The sequence below is a fragment of the Ascaphus truei genome, chromosome 3 (genome assembly GCF_040206685.1).
Source record: "Ascaphus truei isolate aAscTru1 chromosome 3, aAscTru1.hap1, whole genome shotgun sequence".
In the NCBI taxonomy this organism is placed as follows: Eukaryota; Metazoa; Chordata; class Amphibia; order Anura; family Ascaphidae; genus Ascaphus; species Ascaphus truei.
This window is the reverse complement of record NC_134485.1, coordinates 327,511,594-327,535,851: the sequence shown is the minus strand read 5'-3', so window position 1 is coordinate 327,535,851 and position 24,258 is coordinate 327,511,594. Positions and strand designations below refer to the sequence as shown.

Here is a 24,258-nt window from a genome sequence, read left to right as displayed (position 1 = left end):
GCCTTTCTGCCATTTCCACATGGATGCCCTCCCACTTCCAAAAACTAACCCAGTGAAGACAGAAGTCCTCTACTTTCCTGATTCCTTCTCCCTTCCTTCCTCCCCAAATCCCACCATCTCCTTTCCCCTTCGCCATCTTCCCTTCCCCTTCTGCTCGCAACCGAAGTCATCCTTGACCCTTCCCTCCTCTTCACCCAACACATCACGTCCATCACTACCAATTGTCGCAACCACCTATACAACATAAGAAACATGTGTCCACTCATTTCTTTCTCCTCAGCCAAACTTCTCATTTACTTCCTCATCGTCACCCGTCTCGATTACTATAACTCTCTTATCCTCGGTCTCCCCTTAAACCCCTCCAACGAATCCAAAATGCTGCAGATCGTACACTTCTCAATCTCCCCGTATCTGCCCACGCCACCCCTCTCCTCTCCCAACTCCACTTGCTACCCATCAAACAACGTTCCCTCTTGAAAATGAGTCAACCTAGTCAACAAATCTCTCCATGGCCTTACCCCCGCCCCCCCCCCCCTTACCTTGCAGCACTCAACTCTCGCTTCACCTCTTCCCGTCCTCTTTGCTCCCTAACTGCCACAACCCCCACTCCACCCCCACCCACCCAGCCCTCTGTGCCTCCTCTCGATTCTATTTGTTGCCTTACTCTGCCCCCTCCATTGGAACAAGATCCCCTACGACATCCAATCTGCCCCTTCCTATCTTCAGAAGCCAACTAAAAACTCATCTTTTCTCCATCAGATTCCATGACCCCCAGTAACCTTTTATCCCACCCCATCCTTCACCCAACCCTCCCTAACGCCCATGATCTCCCCTACCCTCACCCCTTCCAAAAGTCTCTCCAAACCCCTGCAAAGTCACCCACCTCACCAATCCAATTGCCTCCACTGTCAGACCCACCACCATGCCACTGACAAGACTAAATCCAGAGACCTGACGCCAACTCCTGCCCACCAACATGGCACTGACAAGACTAAATCCAGAGACCTGACGCCAACCCCTGCCCACCAACATGGCACTGACAAGACTAAATCCAGAGACCTGAAGCCAACCCCTGTCCACCAACATGGCACTGACAAGACTAAATCCAGAAACCTGACGCCAACCCCTGCCCACCAACATGGCACTGACCAGACTAAATCCAGAGACCTGTCGCCATCCCCTGCCCACCAACATGGCACTGACAACACTAAATCCAGAGACCTGACGCCAACCCCTGCCCACCAACCAAGCTCTCAATGCACTTAACTCATAGCCCAAACAATGTTCCCACTCCTACCCAGCACAAACAACATCTTAACAATTACAATAAATCTATATGTAAACACACATTTGTTTTACTAAGTAATAGGCACTATATACACGTTGTTATGTATAAATAACATTAAAATAAGTCCAACAAAATACTTTAGGGCCGTTTAAAGCTTTGTAGAGAAGCCATTGACAATGTTACTAAAAGCAATTGTTTTCCCGATATGTTTAAAAGAGAGCGGATATATAAAGAAATATGAATACAATATTAAACAATACAAAAAAAATCAGTGTAACTTAAACACGTTAACTGAAAAACCATAAACATGAATAAGTCAGATACAGTGTGCTAATGTGTGCACAAGCCAGGCACAAGGCGCTCAGGTCACGTGTCCACCCTGGCAATTCTTGCGAACGCCCAATCATCATCCTAGCTTCTGGTTTTCGCTCTCGCGGGTTTCGCCTCCTGCTCTCGTGCGCGGGAGGGGGGCGAGCGCGTGCATGCACCGGAACTGGTGCGAGGACCAAGATGTCGACTCCCTATGTGACCGATGAATCGGGTGAGCGCAGCACCAAGGAAGTGGCATTGGGGAGTGGGGGTCCGGGGAGAGGCAGCGCATGTGGGGAGTAATAGCAGCCAGTGTGTTCGTAGCGTTACCGCATGTGATGTGTGTCTGGTTATATGCTGCAGCTGCTCCACCTGTCCTGCTGATCCCAAATCCAGCCCTGTGTGACACCCCCATACCTTCCTGCTCTGTGTGACACCCCCATACCTTCCTGCTCTGTGTGACACCCCCATACCTTCCTGCTCTGTGTGACACCCCCATACCTTCCTGCTCTGTGTGACACCCCCATACCTTCCTGCTCTGTGTGACACCCAGATACCTTCCTGCTCTGTGTGACACCCCATACCTTCCTGCTCTGTGTGACACCCCCATACCTTCCTGCTCTGTGTGACACCCCCATACCTTCCTGCTCTGTGTGACACCCCCATACCTTCCTGCTCTGTGTGACACCCCCATACCTTCCTGCTCTGTGTGACACCCCCATACCTTCCTGCTCTGTGTGACACCCCCATACCTTCCTGCTCTGTGTGACATCCCCATACCTTCCTGCTCTGTGTGACACCCCCATACCTTCCTGCTCTGTGTGACACCCCCATACCTTCCTGCTCTGTGACACCCCCATACCTTCCTGCTCTGTGACACCCCCATATCTTCCTGCTCTGTGTGACACCCCCATACCTTCCTGCTCTGTGTGACACCCCCATACCTTCCTGCTCTGTGTGACACCCCCATACCTTCCTGCTCTGTGTGACACCCCCATACCTTCCTGCTCTGTGTGACACCCCCATACCTTCCTGCTCTGTGTGACACCCCCATACCTTCCTGCTCTGTGTGACACCCCCATACCTTCCTGCTCTGTGTGACACCCCCATACCTTCCTGCTCTCTGTGACACCCCCATACCTTCCTGCTCTGTGTGACACCCCCATACCTTCCTGCTCTGTGTGACACCCCATACCTTCCTGCTCTGTGTGACACCCCCATACCTTCCTGCTCTGTGTGACACCCCCATACCTTCCTGCTCTGTGTGACACCCCCCTATATCGTCCTGCTCTGTGTGACACCCCCAATTTTCCTGCTCTGTGTGACACCCCCAATTTTCCTGCTCTGTGTGACACCCCCAATTTTCCTGCTCTGTGTGACACTCCCCCCATATCGTCCTGCTCTGTGTGACACTCCCCCCCCCATATCGTCCTGCTCTGTGTGATACTCCCCCCCATATCGTCCTGCTCTGTGTGACACCCCATATCGTCCTGCTCTGTGTGACACCCCATATCGTCCTGCTCTGTGTGACACCCCATATCGTCCTGCTCTGTGTGACACCCCATATCGTCCTGCTCTGTGTGACACCCCATATCGTCCTGCTCTGTGTGACACCCCATATCGTCCTGCTCTGTGTGACACCCCATATCGTCCTGCTCTGTGTGACACCCCAAATCGTCCTGCTCTGTGTGACACCCCATATCGTCCTGCTCTGTGTGACACCCCATATCGTCCTGCTCTGTGTGACACCCCATATCGTCCTGCTCTGTGTGACACCCCATATCGTCCTGCTCTGTGTGACACCCCATATCGTCCTGCTCTGTGTGACACCCCATATCGTCCTCTGTGTGACACCCCATATCGTCCTGCTCTGTGTGACACCCCATATCGTCCTGCTCTGTGTGACACCCCATATCGTCCTGCTCTGTGTGACACCCCATATCGTCCTGCTCTGTGTGACACCCCATATCGTCCTGCTCTGTGTGACACCCCATATCGTCCTGCTCTGTGTGACACCCCATATCGTCCTGCTCTGTGTGAGAGGCAGCGCATGTGGGGAGTCATAGCAGCCAGTGTGTTCGTAGCGTTACCGCATGTGATGTGTGTCTGGTTATATGCTGCAGCTGCTCCACCTGTCCTGCTGATCCCAAATCCAGCCCTGTGTGGCACCCCCATATCTTCCTGCTCTGTGTGACACCCCCATACCTTCCTGCTCTGTGTGACACCCCCATACCTTCCTGCTCTGTGTGACACCCCCATACCTTCCTGCTCTGTGTGACACCCCCATACCTTCCTGCTCTGTGTGACACCCCCATACCTTCCTGCTCTGTGTGACACCCCCATACCTTCCTGCTCTGTGTGACACCCCCATACCTTCCTGCTCTGTGTGACACCCCCATACCTTCCTGCTCTGTGTGACACCCCCATACCTTCCTGCTCTGTGTGACACCCCCATACCTTCCTGCTCTCTGTGACACCCCCATACCTTCCTGCTCTGTGTGACACCCCCATACCTTCCTGCTCTGTGTGACACCCCATACCTTCCTGCTCTGTGTGACACCCCCATACCTTCCTGCTCTGTGTGACACCCCCATACCTTCCTGCTCTGTGTGACACCCCCATACCTTCCTGCTCTGTGTGACACCCCCCTATATCGTCCTGCTCTGTGTGACACCCCCAATTTTCCTGCTCTGTGTGACACCCCCAATTTTCGTGCTCTGTGTGACACCCCCAATTTTCCTGCTCTGTGTGACACTCCCCCCATATCGTCCTGCTCTGTGTGACACTCCCCCCCCCATATCGTCCTGCTCTGTGTGATACTCCCCCCCATATCGTCCTGCTCTGTGTGACACCCCATATCGTCCTGCTCTGTGTGACACCCCATATCGTCCTGCTCTGTGTGACACCCCATATCGTCCTGCTCTGTGTGACACCCCATATCGTCCTGCTCTGTGTGACACCCCATATCGTCCTGCTCTGTGTGACACCCCATATCGTCCTGCTCTGTGTGACACCCCATATCGTCCTGCTCTGTGTGACACCCCAAATCGTCCTGCTCTGTGTGACACCCCATATCGTCCTGCTCTGTGTGACACCCCATATCGTCCTGCTCTGTGTGACACCCCATATCGTCCTGCTCTGTGTGACACCCCATATCGTCCTGCTCTGTGTGACACCCCATATCGTCCTGCTCTGTGTGACACCCCATATCGTCCTCTGTGTGACACCCCATATCGTCCTGCTCTGTGTGACACCCCATATCGTCCTGCTCTGTGTGACACCCCATATCGTCCTGCTCTGTGTGACACCCCATATCGTCCTGCTCTGTGTGACACCCCATATCGTCCTGCTCTGTGTGACACCCCATATCGTCCTGCTCTGTGTGACACCCCATATCGTCCTGCTCTGTGTGAGAGGCAGCGCATGTGGGGAGTCATAGCAGCCAGTGTGTTCGTAGCGTTACCGCATGTGATGTGTGTCTGGTTATATGCTGCAGCTGCTCCACCTGTCCTGCTGATCCCAAATCCAGCCCTGTGTGGCACCCCCATATCTTCCTGCTCTGTGTGACACCCCCATACCTTCCTGCTCTGTGTGACACCCCCATACCTTCCTGCTCTGTGTGACACCCCCATACCTTCCTGCTCTGTGTGACACCCCCATACCTTCCTGCTCTGTGTGACACCCCCATACCTTCCTGCTCTGTGTGACACCCCCATACCTTCCTGCTCTGTGTGACACCCCCCTATATCGTCCTGCTCTGTGTGACACCCCCAATTTCCTGCTCTGTGTGACACCCCCAATTTCCTGCTCTGTGTGACACCCCCAATTTTCCTGCTCTGTGTGACACCCCCAATTTTCCTGCTCTGTGTGACACCCCCAATTTTCCTGCTCTGTGTGACACTCTCCCCATATCGTCCTGCTCTGTGTGACACTCCCCCCCCATATCGTCCTGCTCTGTGTGATACTCCCCCCCATATCGTCCTGCTCTGTGTGACACCCCATATCGTCCTGCTCTGTGTGACACCCCATATCGTCCTGCTCTGTGTGACAGCCCATATCGTCCTGCTCTGTGTGACACCCCATATCGTCCTGCTCTGTGTGACACCCCATATCGTCCTGCTCTGTGTGACACCCCATATCGTCCTGCTCTGTGTGACACCCCATATCGTCCTGCTCTGTGTGACACCCCCCCAATATCGTCCTGCTCTGTGTGACACCCCCCCAATATCGTCCTGCTCTGTGTGACACCCCCCCCCCATATCTTCCTGCTCGGTGTGACACCCCCCCCCCATATCTTCCTGCTCGGTGTGACACCCCCCCCCCCCCATATCTTCCTGCTCGGTGTGACACCCCCCCACATATCTTCCTGCTCTGTGTGACACTCCTCCCCCGCCATATCGTCCTGCTCGGTGTGACACCCCCCCATATCTTCCTGCTCGGTGTGACACCCCCCCCATATCTTCCTGCTCGGTGTGACACCCCCCCCCCCCCTATATCTTCCTGCTCGGTGTGACACCCCCCCCCTATATCTTCCTGCTCGGTGTGACACACCCCTCCCCCCCATATCGTCCTGCTCTGTGTGACACTCCCCCCCCCCCCCCCCATATCTTCCTGCTCGGTGTGACACACCCCTCCCCCCCATATCGTCCTGCTCTGTGTATCACCAAAAATATAGATAGATTGTACAGTAATTACAAGCCATTCAAATCATTTGTTTACTATGGAAGTGTTAAACAATTAAAAAATACTTTAATTTATCCGTTAAAAAAAACAAACAAAAAACAAACTGTCAGACATCTAAGCCATGAAACGCGCCACTGTCCCATACATCACCCGTGTCCTCTGAGTCCCAGGTGGTCACGGCAGCGCACGCTACACGGCAGCGCACGCTACACACCAGCACAGCCCTCTATGGGGCAGGCCCCAGTGGCTGTGTGGACGCGCAAAGCTCTGTGACGCGTACGCTGGCAGGGAAGACGAGAATTTTGTCTTCCTGTGGCCGCGCAGATATGCCCTGTCATGGCCGTGGCCCCTGTCACGCTCCCCCGCCCCCCCCCCCCCCACCACCCCCTGCTCTCCCTAGATCTCCCCTACAGACCTCCTCTCCGGACATCCGATTGCGGCTGTAGTCTCTGCATGTGCCGCCAGGCGCGCGTGCAGCAGGGAGGACTGGAGCTGTAGCCTAAAGTTGCGAGCCATCTTTCATGGGCACCCGCTGTGAAGCATTTGAATAACCTGCATTCATGACTGTTTCTGCCCAAAGCCATAAAGACACTAAACAACCAGGATGGTAATTAGGCACTGCAATACACTACACTTACTCCTTCCCCCTGCTGTGCTAGTAAGGGCGCGCGTATAGTGCCCGCGATGGGCGACGCCGCCTAAAAACAAATACATTGACGCCGCGTGCGCTTATAGTAAGCGCGACGGCGGCAATGCGACGTCGCGGACTTTTGAAGCCGGGAATATTTGATTTTTGATTTTTCAAGGGCTGTCGCCTCATGTGACAGACCCTGAACAAATCAAATGCCCGCGACGCCGCCGCAAAGCAAAATATAACTTTCGCTTACCCGTCGCCGGTCGTGGGCGCAATACGCGCGGCCTTAGTCTCCGCTCATACTACTTAGACCGTAAGATCTCCAGGACAGGGATTTCTTTTTGCATTGTGTGCCTTTTAATTTTGTATTTTTATTTCATGTGCTCTAATATCGGTCATGTAAAGGTCTGTGTATGCTATATAATATAAATATATATATATATATATATATTTGTAGATATAAAGGGCAGTGGGGGTATTTAACCCCTCAGGAAATCCCCTCTATAAGGTCCTTAATGCTTATGGTATAGATATATATTTATCAGGAGAGAGGAAATTGTAAAAGGAAGGGCTATTGGGAAGAGAAAAGGGAATTGGGGGACAGAGAGGGACACCACCCAAAGAGGTAAAGAAAAATGGAGCAAAATCAAAGTGGATAACCAGGGATGGAGAAAAAGAAAAGAGGCAAGGGAGAGAGTAAAGGATGGGGCATTAAAGAACCATCTCCCCCCTCACACAGAAAACATTGAGCGTAGTTACCACAGGCTTTGGAGACTCCCTGGCTGTTGAGGAATTTAAATTTAACACTCCCCGACAAAAAACCTGGTCTAAGAGAACAACATCGCCACTGGTATCCGCCTGGCTCTGGTGGCTAAAGGTAAGACAGTGTGGCTTTCTGTTAGGTGTAAATGGATGGATAGGATGCAAATTTAGATCAAAGATAAAAAAATGAATACAAAAAACAAGGGGGTGAAAGGATGTACATTGCATGAGGTCTCATCTCCATCACACATACACACATCACTGCGAAATGCTCAAAGAACTAGATTGGTCATCACTAGAGTCTAGGCGCAAAGTTCACCTTTCCTGTCTCACCCTCAAATACTTTCTGGGCAAGCTACCCAGCTACCTGAACAAGCTCCTCACCCCTACCACATGCAGTACCTATCACCTGAGATCAGACTCCAAAAGACTATTCATGGTCTCAAGACTCAACAAAGTATCCGGACGTTCCTCCTTCTCCTTCCGTGCACCCTAAAACTGGAACAACCTACCAGAGGCTCTCATATCCACCACCAGCTTAAGTTCTTTCAAATCTAAGGCTGTCTCACACTTTAATCTGGTCTGTAACTGTTTCATACGCTCATAATATATATTTTCTTTAACTGTGCATGCAATGTCTTGTATATAATGTATACCTTGTTCATTTATGTAACTGTATTTGTAACCATGTATTATTTTGTTTTACTCTGTGCCCAGGACATACTTGAAAACGAGAGGTAACTCTCAATGTATTACTTCCGGGTAAAATATTTTATAAATAAATAAATAATCATGGTGGAAATATCTCATGCCTGGTTTAAGATCAGTGGAGGGAGAGGGGTGACTTGGTTTGTGAACTCTGAGAGTGACGTTTGGTTTTATAATAACTGTGTTCCATTTTTAGGGAAGTATATAGCATCCACTCAGCGCCCGGATGGCTCTTGGAGAAAACCGAGGAAAGTAAAGGAGGGATATGTGCCCCAAGAAGAGGTTCCTGTGTACGTATATTTGCTGATTCACAATCTATCCTGGAATTCAGTCTAAGAAAGGGGACTTCTGTCCTCGAGACTTCTAGAGAAATCTGCTTGTGAACGGGAACATTCTATATAAAAAAACAAGATTTGTTTAGGCTTTGATACCTTTTAATACTTTAACAAGACGTTCTTCATAGATGCAATAGGCCAGTGACGGTGAGACTATGGCATGAGGCAGGATCTGAGCCAGCATGTCCGTTGTCTGATCCTCTCACTGCTTACCTGCATCCTGGAGACAGGCGAGTTACTTGAAGAAGGGAGGGGCAGGGAGAACACATGAGCAAAGGGGAGAGGAGTGTGTTGAAATACCAGAGTGAGGAAACTAGGTACAGAACGCATTCTACTTTGCCATACTACATCTGTACCAAGAATAAAAAGCATAACAGGAAAAGTGCAAGATCAAAACGAGTAACACATGCCTTTAGCACACTACCTCAAGGTAAGCTTCATCGCAGGCGCACACCATTCAAACGTTTCACATGCACGTTTGGAACCTCTGGCTTCTGAATGAGGTGACATCTGAAAAAGGAAGTACCATCTGCCAACTAAAAGCAAGATGTAGATGATCCTTTTTCTTATAAGATTAATAAATCTGGCGAATCATACTTGTGGAAGAGGAGGATTTTTTCATTAAGCGCCACACAAATCCGCACTCGCTGTGCTTTTTGTGGCATGTGTGAAGCAACCTGATTTTTAGTGGACAAATCTGAAAACATAATGTGTAAACCAGTTGCATAGTTTTGAACATAGCGCAGCATTTTATGTAAGTCATAGAATTTGAGCCTCTGTTAGTATTTATATTGGCTTTGATCTAAACCGGATAGCAAAAACATCAATTAAACGCAGACATGCAGCCACCTCTAGACTGGGAGGCAACTTTACCAATACTGTTCTTCCCAGTTAGTCAGGTAGACTGATAGACCATGAAATGCTAAATATGTGAACTCTTGAACCTTTCCCCTTCCAGTGGGGCCAGCAGCGTATTGCTTTTCAAATAATTGTTGGCTCCTCTACTGAAGGGTGTCTTTCTCTGATAGGATTTGCTTTCTTGTAGGTACGAAAACAAATACGTCAAGTTCTTCAAAAGCAAACCCTCCCTTCCTCCTGGGATGAGCACCACAGATGGCCATGTAAACAACACCCAGCAGCCCTCAAAAACCGACACAGACACCGCCCTATCCAAAACAGCCAAGAGGAACCAAAAGCGCAAAGAGAAGCGGAAGGAGAAGAGCGAGCGCGATCCTACAGAGGAGACCCAGCAGGCGCTGGAGAGGGTTACCCTTTCGGAAACGCCGGTGCATAGGGACGTAGCAGCAGACAGCGAGGACCCTGCAGCCGAGCGGGCCAAGAAAATGAAGAACCTGCGTAAGAAGCTGCGTCAGGTGGAGGAGCTGCAGCAGAAAATAGACTCTGGGGAAATCAAACAGGCGTCGAAGGAGCAGCTAGAAAAACTTGGCCGGAGGAAAGCAATAGAGGAGGAACTGGAGGATCTGGAGCTGGACTTGTAGGGTGCTTCAGAACCCAGTTGAACAAGTACATGAGGGGGACCTTCTGACTCCAGATCAACGGGAACATGTGTGTACCCTCTTCTAGTTTTACATCTCTCATTCTCTATAGGTCCCCATGCTAAGCGAAGATTTTTTGCGATGGGAGATATAAAACTAGGATGAGCGGAGCATTTCGTTAGTAATCCGGATGAGATACTCCCCCTAGAGATCATCCATACGCAACCTATTCCCACCTCCCACAAGGGAGGATTACATCTTGGGGATTGAACGCTTTCTTGCAGGGAGTGTTTGTGATTGGGCATTGTGTTTGGATTCAGGCTGCCATGGGCTCTACTTTCAGGCAGCACTGATCCCTGATTTTGGCCCATATTTAACAAGCCGTGTGATTCCAAAAGACACCTTACATCTTATTCCAGTGAATGAGCGGCAAGGTGCCTTATGGATTAGTAATAAATATGGACTATTGTGTCTTGTCCCCTTCTTGAGCATTTTACCCACTTACGCCGGGCTCTGACAGTCTCTCCATGTTAGTGAGGCGGGAATTTGCAAAGCAGTGAGGGTTTTAGAGCATCACTTAAATGTGTTCATAATGCGGTGCAAAGCAATAATGAATGTAACCATGTTGTTAAAAGCCCCGAATGTTTCCTTTTTAGAGAATCGAAAACGGAGACCTTTTTATACCTACAGACCATGGCAAAAAAATAAATAAAACTTGCACACACCGATAGATATCACTGCTGTGGGAAAGTTCTCTCCGGTTGGTTATCACTTTGGGTTAGAGGCTGGGGACGCACAAAAACAGAATAAACATGGGATGGGGCTCCCCGAGCCTTAGTGAATATGCTGTATCGCTGCTTCCCAGTGCTAGGGAAGAAGTTGATGCCATTCATTTAGATGGGGCAGATTTCTTCTCCTGCACAGGGAAGTTTCTTGATGGCATATAAAATAAGAGCCTGGGTGTTAGGATTTCATTGAGCAGCTTTGGGGATATCTGTGTAAGGAGACAGAGGATCATTGTGCAGTTCAGCATAGGGTTGGGCAATAACAAACTGTTGTCCACAATGACGATATCAAGTAAACTATAGTGGTAATATTTATCACAAATGTCTGCTCAATAGGAAAAAAAATACAATAACTTTTCATTTGAAAAAATAAAAATATGTTTTCGGAATAAATGTTCAAAATAAAAGTAAATGCCATCCCCATTATTTATCGGTTATTAAAATGTGAAATGTTTTTTTTTTTTTAAATGAAATGAAACCAAAACACCCTTATTCCTGAGCATTAGAGAGAAGGGTGGAGATGGGATTAAGAGGAAGAGGGCAGTCACAAGGTAAAGTTATCCCTTTGGGGGAGGGGTGAAAGTGAGGTGCCAAGATCCCGTTTACATTGGCAATTCTGCCATTTGAAGCTTGGGCAGCCGTGTATGGCCTTTCTTCCATGTGGTTGGAAATAAGGGGTGAGAGGCAGTTGGTAGTGTGATAACGTTTTATGGGACTAACAAATGGTTGCTATGTTACGAGCTTTCGAATCTCTGTTATGGCAGAAATGTATGAACAGATTATATTATGTACAGTTTTGTAGAGGGATATCTAGTTACAATGGATATGGTGAGGAAGCGAGATGGGATTGTCACTTTCTCCCCTTGTCTATTGCAACTAGATATCGCTCTACAAAACCATATACAATATCTGTTTCTATATATCTGCCATACCTAAGAGGTTCGAAAGCTTGTAACATGTCCACTATTCGTTAGTCCAATAGACGGTATCATACTACCTACCCCCTCTCCCTCGCTTTTTGTTATTTTACCTGTTTGAAGCTTATGTCTTAAACTGCATGTCACTTGTTGTACCTAAAATGTCAATGACATCTGAGGCTGTCAATGTTGGTTATCGTGATATTAACCTTTTCAGTGGGGCGGGGGTCTGCCAGCACTGGGGGGGGGCCCACCAGACACCCGACACTTACGCATCATGTGATCATTCCTGGAGCGGTCGACACGATCGCCCCTTTGAAAACAAGCACATGCCCATGATGTAACCTGGTACGTCATCAGGGGACTGAAAAGGTTAATATCACAATAATAAACATTTTCAACATCCACTGATATTACACAGTAGACGGTCTAGCTCTGTATGTGTAGAGTCCTCCCGTGTTCTGAACATGAGCCGCTGCTTTAACTCCTTCCCTGCTAGAGCAAGGTGACGGGGTTTAAATGAACTGTAAGAAATGAATCTGTATATGACCGACTCTAGGAACAAGGGGCCAGCATTTATTTGTGAGCCTCTGGTTTCATGTCAGATTGGAAACCCCAGGACAGGGTGTGGGAGGCGGGAGAGCACGTCGCTGTCTTGTCAGTGAGCCCTCAGCACAACGCCGTCCTATTTCCTGCTCTCCACGGCGGCGACAGGGTTGATGGCAAAATGACATTAATTTGTACATCCCTTATTTTTTTCTTTTTTCCAAAATGAAAAATTGTTTTCTTCAGACAATCGTGGTTTTTTTTTTTTTGGGTGGAGACTGCAAAGGGAGAAGGCATTGAGACATATTTATATTTAGCGAAACAGATGTGGACATTTTATGCTACATAGGGAAAATGTTACTGGTTTTGTAGTGTGTGTTTGGGTTGTCAACCTCCGTGCCAGAGTGGTGGCCTGAAAAGCATTGCTGGCTCCTTGGTTACTAAAGGGGGTTAAACAGTCTATGAATACTCCTATATAACCCTATCCCTTTTCCCTCTCTATCCTAAATGTTTGTGGGAGGGTTAGGGTGTCATGGGAGGAAGTGGCTTAAGGATCAAATGTAGGCCCAACAAATATCATCTTACATCCATTTTTCTGTAAAGCCTTACTGCCATTTTGTAATTTTATTATACAGGATGGGAAGCAGGGGGTCTCTGAGCTTAACCAAGCAATTTTCAGCTCCGGGGATCCCCTGGCTCCCAATATACTTACCGGTGGAGTTACAGGTAGTAGTGCCTGATTTCTCTCTGGGATTAAAATGGCTGTGCAATAGGAATCTGCAACAGATGTGGTGGCTTCCTATTGGCTCGTGGGACCCGCAAGATTTGAACAACCATATTGTTATCCCATGAGTGGCATCAACACGGGTAGCTTCATCGCTGGAAATAACGCAGTTCAGTTCCTGGAGGCCCCGTGGTTCTCCTCCTATAAGAATAAAAATTTATTTTTTTTTTTTTAAATAGGCAAGTACTAAAATTTGTGATCGGGTCGTTAAAATAATCTGTGTGTCAGTCTGTCTGTGTGTTTGTGTATGTATACACATCATTGTGTTAAGAAGCCAGTTTAAAATGTGTGTGCCTCCATTATTTGTAGGGGTTACCTTTTTTAAACGGCTTCATCTCCATATGTTTTGATTCTCTCTGTAAACCCCAATTTTCTCCTTTCCCAAAGAAAATACATAATGACAAGACCCTTATTTAAATTCAAGTACTGCTCTGTTTTTTAATTTTTATTTATAAAACTTGGTGTAATAAACATGTATTGTTGCACCATACAGCAGTTTGAATGCTTTCTGAGTGGCGTTATACTATTTCTCACGGGGCATCTGTGTGTGGGTATGTAAGACCGAAGTGCACACGTAAAATAACATCGCTGCTGTCGCTGCTTCACATGACACTTTTATGGCACATCATTTCCAAGCTTGTGAGAACTTGACCTGTAACATAATAAATGCCATGAAAGCATATGTGCATGTACAGCATGGACTCACAAATCTCCAGTCCTTTCGTATACCTTTACCATTCACAAATATATAAAATATTTAGGAGCCAGTCTGAATTTTTAGGAGACATTGATTTTGTGTGTGTGTGTGTGTGTGTTTGTTTCTGACTGCCTCACCCCCACCCGTTGACATCTTTGTTACACCATGGGTGGGTTTCTCTCTAATAGGCACACACTCCTCCCACGTCCTCCTGCCACAGTGAATTGAGATCAAGGGTGGGCAGAGTGGCTTCCAGCAATGGCACGCCTCTGCCACCCACTCTCTGCTTCTCCCCTTGCCCCTGTGCCACACTCAGCAGCGTCCGGTCACAGCATGATCGCAAAGCAGCACTGGGCATGAAAGTATCCTGGGAGCGCTGTTGCCGTGGTAGTGATTGACACGTCGGTCATTGCTGTCATGATAGAGCCATGAAAAGGTTACATTGTGATCAGTACTTTTTATTTTTTCCCCATAACAACTATTTTCCTGATAGGTACCAGAGACTGGTCCTGGGGGCCTGACTTTATTGGTCACTAAAACAATAAAAAGTTGAGCATGCTTACATTGTGACAGTGCAGCTATACCACATATCTGCCAGACCAAACTGCAAAGGACATCGTAAAACCCTGAGATCATTCCTGACCGGCCAGTCTCAAAAGGTGACAAAAAGCAGAGGACTTGCCAAGAGATCCGGAGCTGCTTTGTGCATTTTTAAAGTGAGTTTTACTATGTTTATTTGTTACCATTAAACTATATTGATCATTCACTTTGGCCTTGCCCATTTTCCTTATTGGGACCACGGGAGTGACACCATCTACTCACAAATACCCCTACTCGGTTCAACTGGTGATCGAGAGGAGAGGGCCTATATAATGTTAGGTCCGGAAATAATTGGACACTGACACAATTTTCATAATTTTGGCTCTGTATGCCACCACAATGGATTTGAAATGAAACAACCGAGATGCAATAGAATTGCAGACATTCAGCTTTAATTCAAGGGGTTGAACAAAAATATTGTATGAAACGTTTAGGAATTGCAACCATTTTTCATACACTGTCTCCTTATTTCAGGGGCTCAAATGTAATTGGACAAATTAACACAATCATAAATAAAATGTTCATTTTTAATACTTTGTCGAGAATCCTTTGCAGGCAATGACTGCTTGAAGTCTGGAACGCATGGACATCACCAAACGCTGGGTTTCCTCCTTTGAGATGCTTTGCCAGGCCTTTACTGCAGCTGTCTTCAGTTGTTTGTTCGTGGGTCTTTCTGCCTTAAGTTTTGTCTTCAGCAAGTGAAATGCATGCTCAATCGGGTTGAGATCAGGTGATTGACTCAGCCATTGCAGAATATTCCACTTCTTTGCCTTAAACTCCTGGGTTGCTTTCGCAGTATGTTTTGGGTCATTGTCTATCTGTAAAGTGAAGCGCCGTCCAATCAACTTTGCTGAATCTGAGCAGACAATATATCCCTATACACTTCAGAATTCATCCGGCTGCTTCTGTCTTCTGTCACATCATCAATAAACACTAGTGACCCAGTGCCATTGTAAGCCATGCATGCCCATGCCATCACACTGCCTCCACTGTGTTTTACAGATGATGTGGTATGCTTCGGATCATGAGCCGTGTCAAGCCTTCTCCATACTTTTTTCTTCCCATTATTCTGGTACAGGTTGATCTTGGTTTCATGTGTCCAAAGAATGCTGTTCCAGAACTGGGCTGGCTATTTTAGCTATTGTTTGGCAAAGTCTAATCTGGCCTTTCTATTCTTGAGCCTTATGGTGAACCCTCTGTATTTGCACCTTGTGGTGAACCCTCTGTATTTGCTCTTGTGAAGTCTTCTCTTTATGGTAAACTTGGTTAATGATATGCCTACCTCCTCGAGAGTGTTCTTCATTTGGCTGGATGTTGTGAAGGGCTTTTTCTTTACCATGGAAAGGATCCTACGATCATCCACCACTGTTGTCTTCCGTGGATGTCCAGGCCTTTTTGTGTTGCAGAGGTCACCAGTGCATTCTTTTTTTCTCAGAATGTACCAAACTGTTGATTTGGCCACACCTAATGTTCCTGCTTTCTCTCTGATGGATTTTCTTTTTTTTTTGTAGCCTAAGGATGCCCTGTTTCACTTGCATTGAGAGCTCCTTTGACCGCATGTTGTGGGTTCACAGCAACAGCTTCCAAATGCGAATGCTACACCTGGAATCAACTCCAGACCTTTTACCTGCTTAATTGATGATGAAATAATGAAGGAATAGGCCACATCTGTCCACGAAACAGCTTTTGAGTCAATTGTCCAATTACTTTTGGTCCCTTGAAAAAGAGGGGGCTACATATTAAAGAGATGTAATTCCTAAACCCTTCCTCCAATTTGGATGTGAATACCCTCAAATTAAAGCTGATAGACTGCAGTTTTAGCCCATATTCATTATTTAAATGTAACATGAATTTAATTTGGTAAACAGCTGAAATAACAAAACTTGTATCAGTGTCCAATTATTTCCGGACCTAACTGTATATGACTCTAAAGACCCCAGCTATGTGAAGTGGCTCACACATGGCCGTGTGAGTATCTGTTTCACATATATATTTAGTGTCATCCCCAATTGGTGTGGATTACTTTCATGTTCAGGGGCTAATCCCCTGTTTGAAGTCAATTATTATGTTGTTCTGCATTTGTTATTGTTTTTATATTGAGCTCCATCTTGGACATCCTTGCGCTGACCATAACCATACACACAAGCTGCTTCATGAAGATTATGGGATGACCTTCTTCTGGTTAAGCTGCAATATTACCCAATGGGCCAGTATTAATCTTTTATTTTACTGTGTATTTTCTGGTCCAATATTCTGTGTATTTTGAATTATTACCCTGTTTTCGGTGGTTTAACATGTACACCTACATTCAGGGACCGCCCCAGTTCATTTATATCATAACAGTGAATTGAGAGCAAGGGTGGGCAGAGTTGCTTCCAGCAATGGCACGCCTCTGCCACCCATTCTCTGCTTCTCCCCTTGCCCCTGTGCCACACACAGCAGCGTCCGGTCACAGCATGATCGCAAAGCAGCATTGGGCATGAAAGTATCCTGGGAGCGCTGTTGCCGTGGTAGTGATTGACACGTCGGTCATTGCTGTCATGATAGAGCCATGAAAAGGTTACATTGTGATCAGTACTTTTTATTTTTTCCCCATAACAACTATTTTCCTGATAGGTACCAGAGACTGGTCCTGGGGGCCTGACTTTATTGGTCACTAAAACAATAAAAAGTTGAGCATGCTTACATTGTGACAGTGCAGCTATACCACATATCTGCCAGACCAAACTGCAAAGGACATCGTAAAACCCTGAGATCATTCCTGACCGGCCAGTCTCAAAAGGTGACAGAAAGCAGAGGACTTGCCAAGAGATCCGGAGCTGCTTTGTGCATTTTTAAAGTGAGTTTTACTATGTTTATTTGTTACCATTAAACTATATTGATCATTCACTTTGGCCTTGCCCATTTTCCTTATTGGGACCACGGGAGTGACACCATCTACTCACAAATACCCCTACTCGGTTCAACTGGTGATCGAGAGGAGAGGGCCTATATAATGTTAGGTCCGGAAATAATTGGACACTGACACAATTTTCATAATTTTGGCTCTGTATGCCACCACAATGGATTTGAAATGAAACAACCGAGATGCAATAGAATTGCAGACATTCAGCTTTAATTCAAGGGGTTGAACAAAAATATTTTATGAAACGTTTAGGAATTGCAACCATTTTTAATACACTGTCTCCTTATTTCAGGGGCTCAAATGTAATTGGACAAATTAACACAATCATAAATAAAATGTTCATTTTTAATACTTTGTCGAGAATCCTTTGCAGGCAATGACTGCTTGAAGTCTGGAACGCATGGACATCACCAAACGCTGGGTTTCCTCCTTTGAGATGCTTTGCCAGGCCTTTACTGCAGCTGTCTTCAGTTGTTTGTTCGTGGGTCTTTCTGCCTTAAGTTTTGTCTTCAGCAAGTGAAATGCATGCTCAATCGGGTTGAGATCAGGTGATTGACTCAGCCATTGCAGAATATTCCACTTCTTTGCCTTAAACTCCTGGGTTGCTTTCGCAGTATGTTTTGGGTCATTGTCTATCTGTAAAGTGAAGCGCCGTCCAATCAACTTTGCTGAATCTGAGCAGACAATATATCCCTATACACTTCAGAATTCATCCGGCTGCTTCTGTCTTCTGTCACATCATCAATAAACACTAGTGACCCAGTGCCATTGTAAGCCATGCATGCCCATGCCATCACACTGCCTCCACTGTGTTTTACAGATGATGTGGTATGCTTCGGATCATGAGCCGTGTCAAGCCTTCTCCATACTTTTTTCTTCCCATTATTCTGGTACAGGTTGATCTTGGTTTCATGTGTCCAAAGAATGCTGTTCCAGAACTGGGCTGGCTATTTTAGCTATTGTTTGGCAAAGTCTAATCTGGCCTTTCTATTCTTGAGCCTTATGGTGAACCCTCTGTATTTGCACCTTGTGGTGAACCCTCTGTATTTGCTCTTGTGAAGTCTTCTCTTTATGGTAAACTTGGTTAATGATATGCCTACCTCCTCGAGAGTGTTCTTCATTTGGCTGGATGTTGTGAAGGGCTTTTTCTTTACCATGGAAAGGATCCTACGATCATCCACCACTGTTGTCTTCCGTGGATGTCCAGGCCTTTTTGTGTTGCAGAGGTCACCAGTGCATTCTTTTTTTCTCAGAATGTACCAAACTGTTGATTTGGCCACACCTAATGTTCCTGCTTTCTCTCTGATGGATTTTCTTTTTTTTTTGTAGCCTAAGGATGCCCTGTTTCACTTGCATTGAGAGCTCCTTTGACCGCATGTTGTGGGTTCACAGCAACAGCTTCCAAATGCGAATGCTACACCTGGAATCAACTCCAGACCTTTTACCTGCTTAATTGATGATGAAATAATGAAGGAATAGGCCACATCTGTCCACGAAACAGCTTTTGAGTCAATTGTCCAATTACTTTTGGTCCCTTGAAAAAGAGGGGGCTACATATTAAAGAGATGTAATTCCTAAACCCTTCCTCCAATTTGGATGTGAATACCCTCAAATTAAAGCTGATAGACTGCAGTTTTAGCCCATATTCATTATTTAAATGTAACTTGAATTTAATTTGGTAAACAGCTGAAATAACAAAACTTGTATCAGCGTCCAATTATTTCCGGACCTAACTGTATATGACTCTAAAGACCCCAGCTATGTGAAGTGGCTCACACATGGCCGTGTGAGTATCTGTTTCACATATATATTTAGTGTCATCCCCAATTGGTGTGGATTACTTTCATGTTCAGGGGCTAATCCCCTGTTTGAAGTCAATTATTATGTTGTTCTGCATTTGTTATTGTTTTTATATTGAGCTCCATCTTGGACATCCTTGCGCTGACCATAACCATACACACAAGCTGCTTCATGAAGATTATGGGATGACCTTCTTCTGGTTAAGCTGCAATATTACCCAATGGGCCAGTATTAATCTTTTATTTTACTGTGTATTTTCTGGTCCAATATTCTGTGTATTTTGAATTATTACCCTGTTTTCGGTGGTTTAACATGTACACCTACATTCAGGGACCGCCCCAGTTCATTTATATCATAACAGTGAATTGAGAGCATGGGTGGGCAGAGTTGCTTCCAGCAATGGCACGCCTCTGCCACCCATTCTCTGCTTCTCCCCTTGCCCCTGTGCCACACACAGCAGCGTCCGGTCACAGCATGATCGCAAAGCAGCATTGGGCATGAAAGTATCCTGGGAGCTCTGTTGCCGTGGTAGTGATTGACACGTCGGTTATTGCTTTAATGGTAGAGCCATGAAAGGGTTACATTGTGATCAGTACTTTTTATTTTTTTCCCCATAACAACAATTTTCCTGATGGGTACCAGAGACTGGTCCTGGGGGCCTGACTTTATTGGTCACTAAAACAATACAAAGTTGAGCATGCTTACATTGTGACAGTGCAGCTATACCACATATCTGCCAGACCCAACTGCAAAGGACATCGTAAAACCCTGAGATCATTGCTGACCGGCCAGTCTCAAAAGTGAAATACCATTGATTACGATTACAGGGTCACAATGTGTATGTGAATTCATATTTCATCCAACCCACACTAATATAAAATCTTAATCTGTAATGGGCAGAAGTACCCAGGTGTAATGATATAAAATATGAGAGGACATCTGTATTACAATTATCCGATCATTTGTTTCCCTCTCAAAATTAGAAGTGTAAGGACTTTGGTAACATTATTCTAGGGTTACAGGGAGAGAGTTGTGGGGTATTTTATGCTCTCAAATTGATTTGGTATTAAAAATGATTTCCTCTCTCCCAGTAACATCTGCCATAAAAATGTCAAGGAAGAATTGATCCGTAGGAGATGACACACCCACCGAAGGTTGGCTCTTTTGTCACATAAGCAAAGTTTGGGGTTTATAAAGACTGATTTTGATTGCCTAAATTATAATTCATGTAAAGAAGGGTTATATCTATAACTCGTGAATTTCCATATGCCCTATTCTCACAACCTCCTTGAGGAGTCTAGAAATATTCGTTGGTAATGTATAGGCTTTCTGTTTCTAATATATATATATATATATATATATATATATATATATATATATATATATATATATATATATATATATATATATATATATATATATAATTGCTGATATACCCGGCGTTGCCCGGGATGTAATGTTCCCGCTACTCTCTCTTTCCCCTCTCTCTCTCCCCTCCCCCCCCTCTCTCTCTCTCTCCCCTTCCCCTCTCTCTCCCTTACCCCCTTCTCTCTCTTCCCGTCTCCTCCCTCTTTCTCTCTTCCCCTGTCTCCCCCCTCTCTGTTTGTCCCCTGTTCACATCAATCCGATCCCCCCCCCCCTTTACAGGTCCGGTCCCTCCCCTCCCCCATTTACAGGTTCGGTCCCCCGCCCCCCCTTTACAGCTCCGTCCCCCCCCCCCCTTTACAGCTTCATGCAGTGTGTGTGTGTGTGTGCATCTGTGTGTGCGCGCATCAGGCAGTGTGTGTGCAGCAGTCAGTGCGTGTGTGTGTGTGTGCATGCGGCAGTCAGTGTGTGTGTGTGTGTGTGTGTGTGTGTGTGTCAGCCAGTCAGTGTGTGTATGTGTGTGTGTGTAGCAGGCAGTCAGTGTGTGTGTGTGTGTGCGTGCGTGTGGCAGTCAGTGTGTGTGTGTGTGTGTGTGTTTGAGTCAGCCAGTCAGTGTGTGTGTGTGTGTGTGTGTGTCAGTCAGTGTGTGTGTGTGTGTGTGTGTGTGTGTGTGTGTGTGTGTAGCAGGCAGTCAGTGTGTGTGTGTGTGTGTGTGTGTGTGTGTGTGTGTGTCAGTCGGTGCGTGTGTGTCAGCCAGTCAGTGTGTGTGTGTGTGCGTGCGGCAGTCGGTGCGTGTGTGTCAGCCAGTCAGTGTGTGCGTGTGTGTCAGCCAGTCAGTGTGTGTGTGTGTGTAGCAGGCAGTCAGTGTGTGTGTGTGTGTGTGTGTGTGTGTGTCAGCCAGTCGGTGTGTGTGTGTGTGTGTCAGCCAAGCCAGTCAGTGTGTGTGTGTGTGTGTGTGTGTGTGTGTAGCCGGCAGTCAGTGTGTGTGTGTGTGTGTGTGTCTGGCAGTCAGTCAGGCAGTTCATGTGTCAGTCAGTCTGGTGTTGCCCCCCCCCCTCTCTCTCTCTTGACGGGGCGGGAGAGGGCTGTGTGTGTTCTGACTGTTCCACCGTCACCCCCCGTGCGGAGCTGCTGATTGGGGGGGGTGGTGGGACCCCGGCCTGGCCTCACCGCTGGCTTCTCTCCCCCCCCCCCCCCCTCCAGCGCTCCCGGCGGTAATACGGGGCCCGAGGAGAAGAGCCGAGTGGGCAGGCGGATGGCTGCGGCGTGTGAGAGGCGGCGTCAGCGACTCGGCATGAGTGTATCGGGCGGGAGGCAGCGTGAGTTTGGCGGGTGGGAGGCGGCGTGTCGAGGTGAGGTGGAGGAGCCTTGCTTTTGATGTGATGGGGGAGATGTGTTTGAGGTGAGGCGCGGGCGCCGATGCCCGTGGGTAGCGGTGCTGGCGGCGCCGGGGAGGCTTGGGTTTGCTGTGAGGGGGGGAGGGGGGTGTCGGGAGGAACTCCACCCAAGAGTTTTATCATTTGCTTACACCACCACACTGAAGGGAGTTTTTAAACTTCTAATGCACCTTGGAGCCAGTATTGAAGTTTAAAGGAGAACACAAAGATACCATTTCCAGTGTGTGCTCACACGAGGCCGTGTGAGTATCATTTTGCTTTATTTATATTAAACTACCCATTCCTACCATCTTTTAGTGTCTCAAGAGTCCAGAGCATAGAGACTCTTCATGTGAAGAGGAGGAAAGATAGCACCCTAAAGACCACACTCACACTTGGCCGTGTGAGTGATTGCAGTTTATTCTGGTTTTTATATATACTCTTTCAATCACCGAAGTGAGGCATTATTATTAATATTTGCACTGTCCCTTAACATCTGTTCATTCATTTGTTCATTTATTCTGAGGGGGATACCATAATCAAGAGCCGCAGGCAAAATCGCAGAAGTCACAACTTGGACCAGAGGAGAAAGAACGCCACACCAGAAGAATAAAGAAGTAAAGAACAAAATAAACCTTGATGCGACAGCATTTGCACAAGGCCGTGTAAGTGTTTCTGTTATTTTATACGTTATTACCCCCACGAACACTAGTTCGAGGATTCACACACTCGAACTCAATCATCTCATTTTTATTAGCCCCAATATCCCTCAACCTGTGCTCCCCCTTCTTTTCTGTATTTCTGTACCATTAAGGATCCTGGATAGATCCTATCGGGGTCTGAGCCATAGGAAGAGACTATGAAGCCAAGGGGACCCTTATAAACTTAATAAGGTCATAATATCTTATTTTATTTCCCCATACATTCCATTTTGAGGTAGCGCCCGGGTATCTCTTTTTACGAAACCCCTAAGATACTGCTCCAAGGTCTGGTTCATTCTCTCTGTCTGGCCGTTGGTCTGTGGGTGATAACCCGAGGAGAAGCGGAGGGATATGCCAAGTCTCTGAGAAAACGCTCGCCAAAACTTAGAAACAAATTGCGTCCCCCTGTCCGAGACAATAGTAAGCGGAACGCCGTGTAGCCTGAAAATTTCTTTAGAAAACACGACGGCCAAGGTGGCCGAATTGGGAAGACCCTTGAGGGGTACAAAGTGCGTGTGCTTGGAAAATCTGTCCACCACCACAAGGATCGTATTCATCCCTTTGAAAGGTGGGAGTTCCACAATAAAGTCCATGGATATATGTTTCCAAGGCCGTTCAGGGATGGGAAGGGGCATGAGAAGCCCAGATGGTTTGTGTCGGGCGGACTTACTCTGTGCGCATACCGGACAAGCTTTCGTGAAATCAAAAATGTCTTTGCTCATTTTAGGCCACCAAAAGGTACGTTTGATTAAATCCAGTGTCCTTTTGAAGCCAGGGTGACCAGCTGATCTGGAAGAATGTCCCCAATCCAGGATCTTGTGGCAAAAACGTGGAGCGGCGTACAAACGTCCTTCTGGCACCCTTATTCTCCTAGGGATATGAGCCTGGGCTTTGGTGATTTCATCCAGGATATTGAAAGTATTAGCAGAGATTATGTATTTGGCAGGCAAAATGGTCTCCATAATTACATTAGATCTCTCTTCAGTAGAGAACTGACGTGCAAGTGCGTCGGCTTTAATATTCTTGTTACCAGGAATATATGAAATCGTGTAATTGAATCGGGAGAAAAAAAGTGCCCAATGTGCTTGGCGGGATCCCAGACAACGAGCCCCCTCAATGTACAATAAGTTTTTGTGATCGGTGAGAATGGCCACTGGCTCCTTGGTACCCTCTAGAAGGTGTCTCCATTCTTGTAAGACTAGCTTGATCGCCAAGAGTTCTCGGTTCCCGACATCATAATTTCTCTCACCCGACGAAAATTTTCTTTAAAAGAACCCACAAGGATGGAGTTTCTCCTGAGGTGTGAACGTTTGCAAAAGTACTGCCCCAGCTCCAACGTCGGAAGCGTTGACTTCAAGGGTGAAGGGAAGAGATGTGTCTGGGTGACAAAGGATGGGGGCGGAGACAAAGGCTCCTTTGAGGAACTCGAAGGCTTTGATGGCCTCAGGGAACCATGCCGACGGGTCAGCCCCTTTTTTGGTAAGGGCGGTAATGGGCAGAGCAATAGTAGAGCTTTCAGGGAATTCGGTAAGGGCCAATCTAGGACAGCCTTCAATTTCTCAGGATC

General features: G+C 47.0%; 1 protein-coding gene across 1 annotated transcript; it reads left to right on the top strand.

Moving 5' to 3' along the window:
• Positions 1-1,748: 1,748 nt before the first annotated feature.
• On the top strand, positions 1,749-11,423 carry PYM1 (PYM1 exon junction complex associated factor). Its single transcript, XM_075591397.1, has 3 exons — positions 1,749-1,829; positions 8,581-8,674; positions 9,765-11,423. The coding sequence occupies exons 1-3, from the start codon at positions 1,799-1,801 to the stop codon at positions 10,216-10,218; spliced, it is 579 nt and encodes a 192-aa protein (XP_075447512.1). The 5' UTR covers positions 1,749-1,798; the 3' UTR covers positions 10,219-11,423.
• The last annotated feature ends 12,835 nt before the right edge of the window (positions 11,424-24,258 follow it).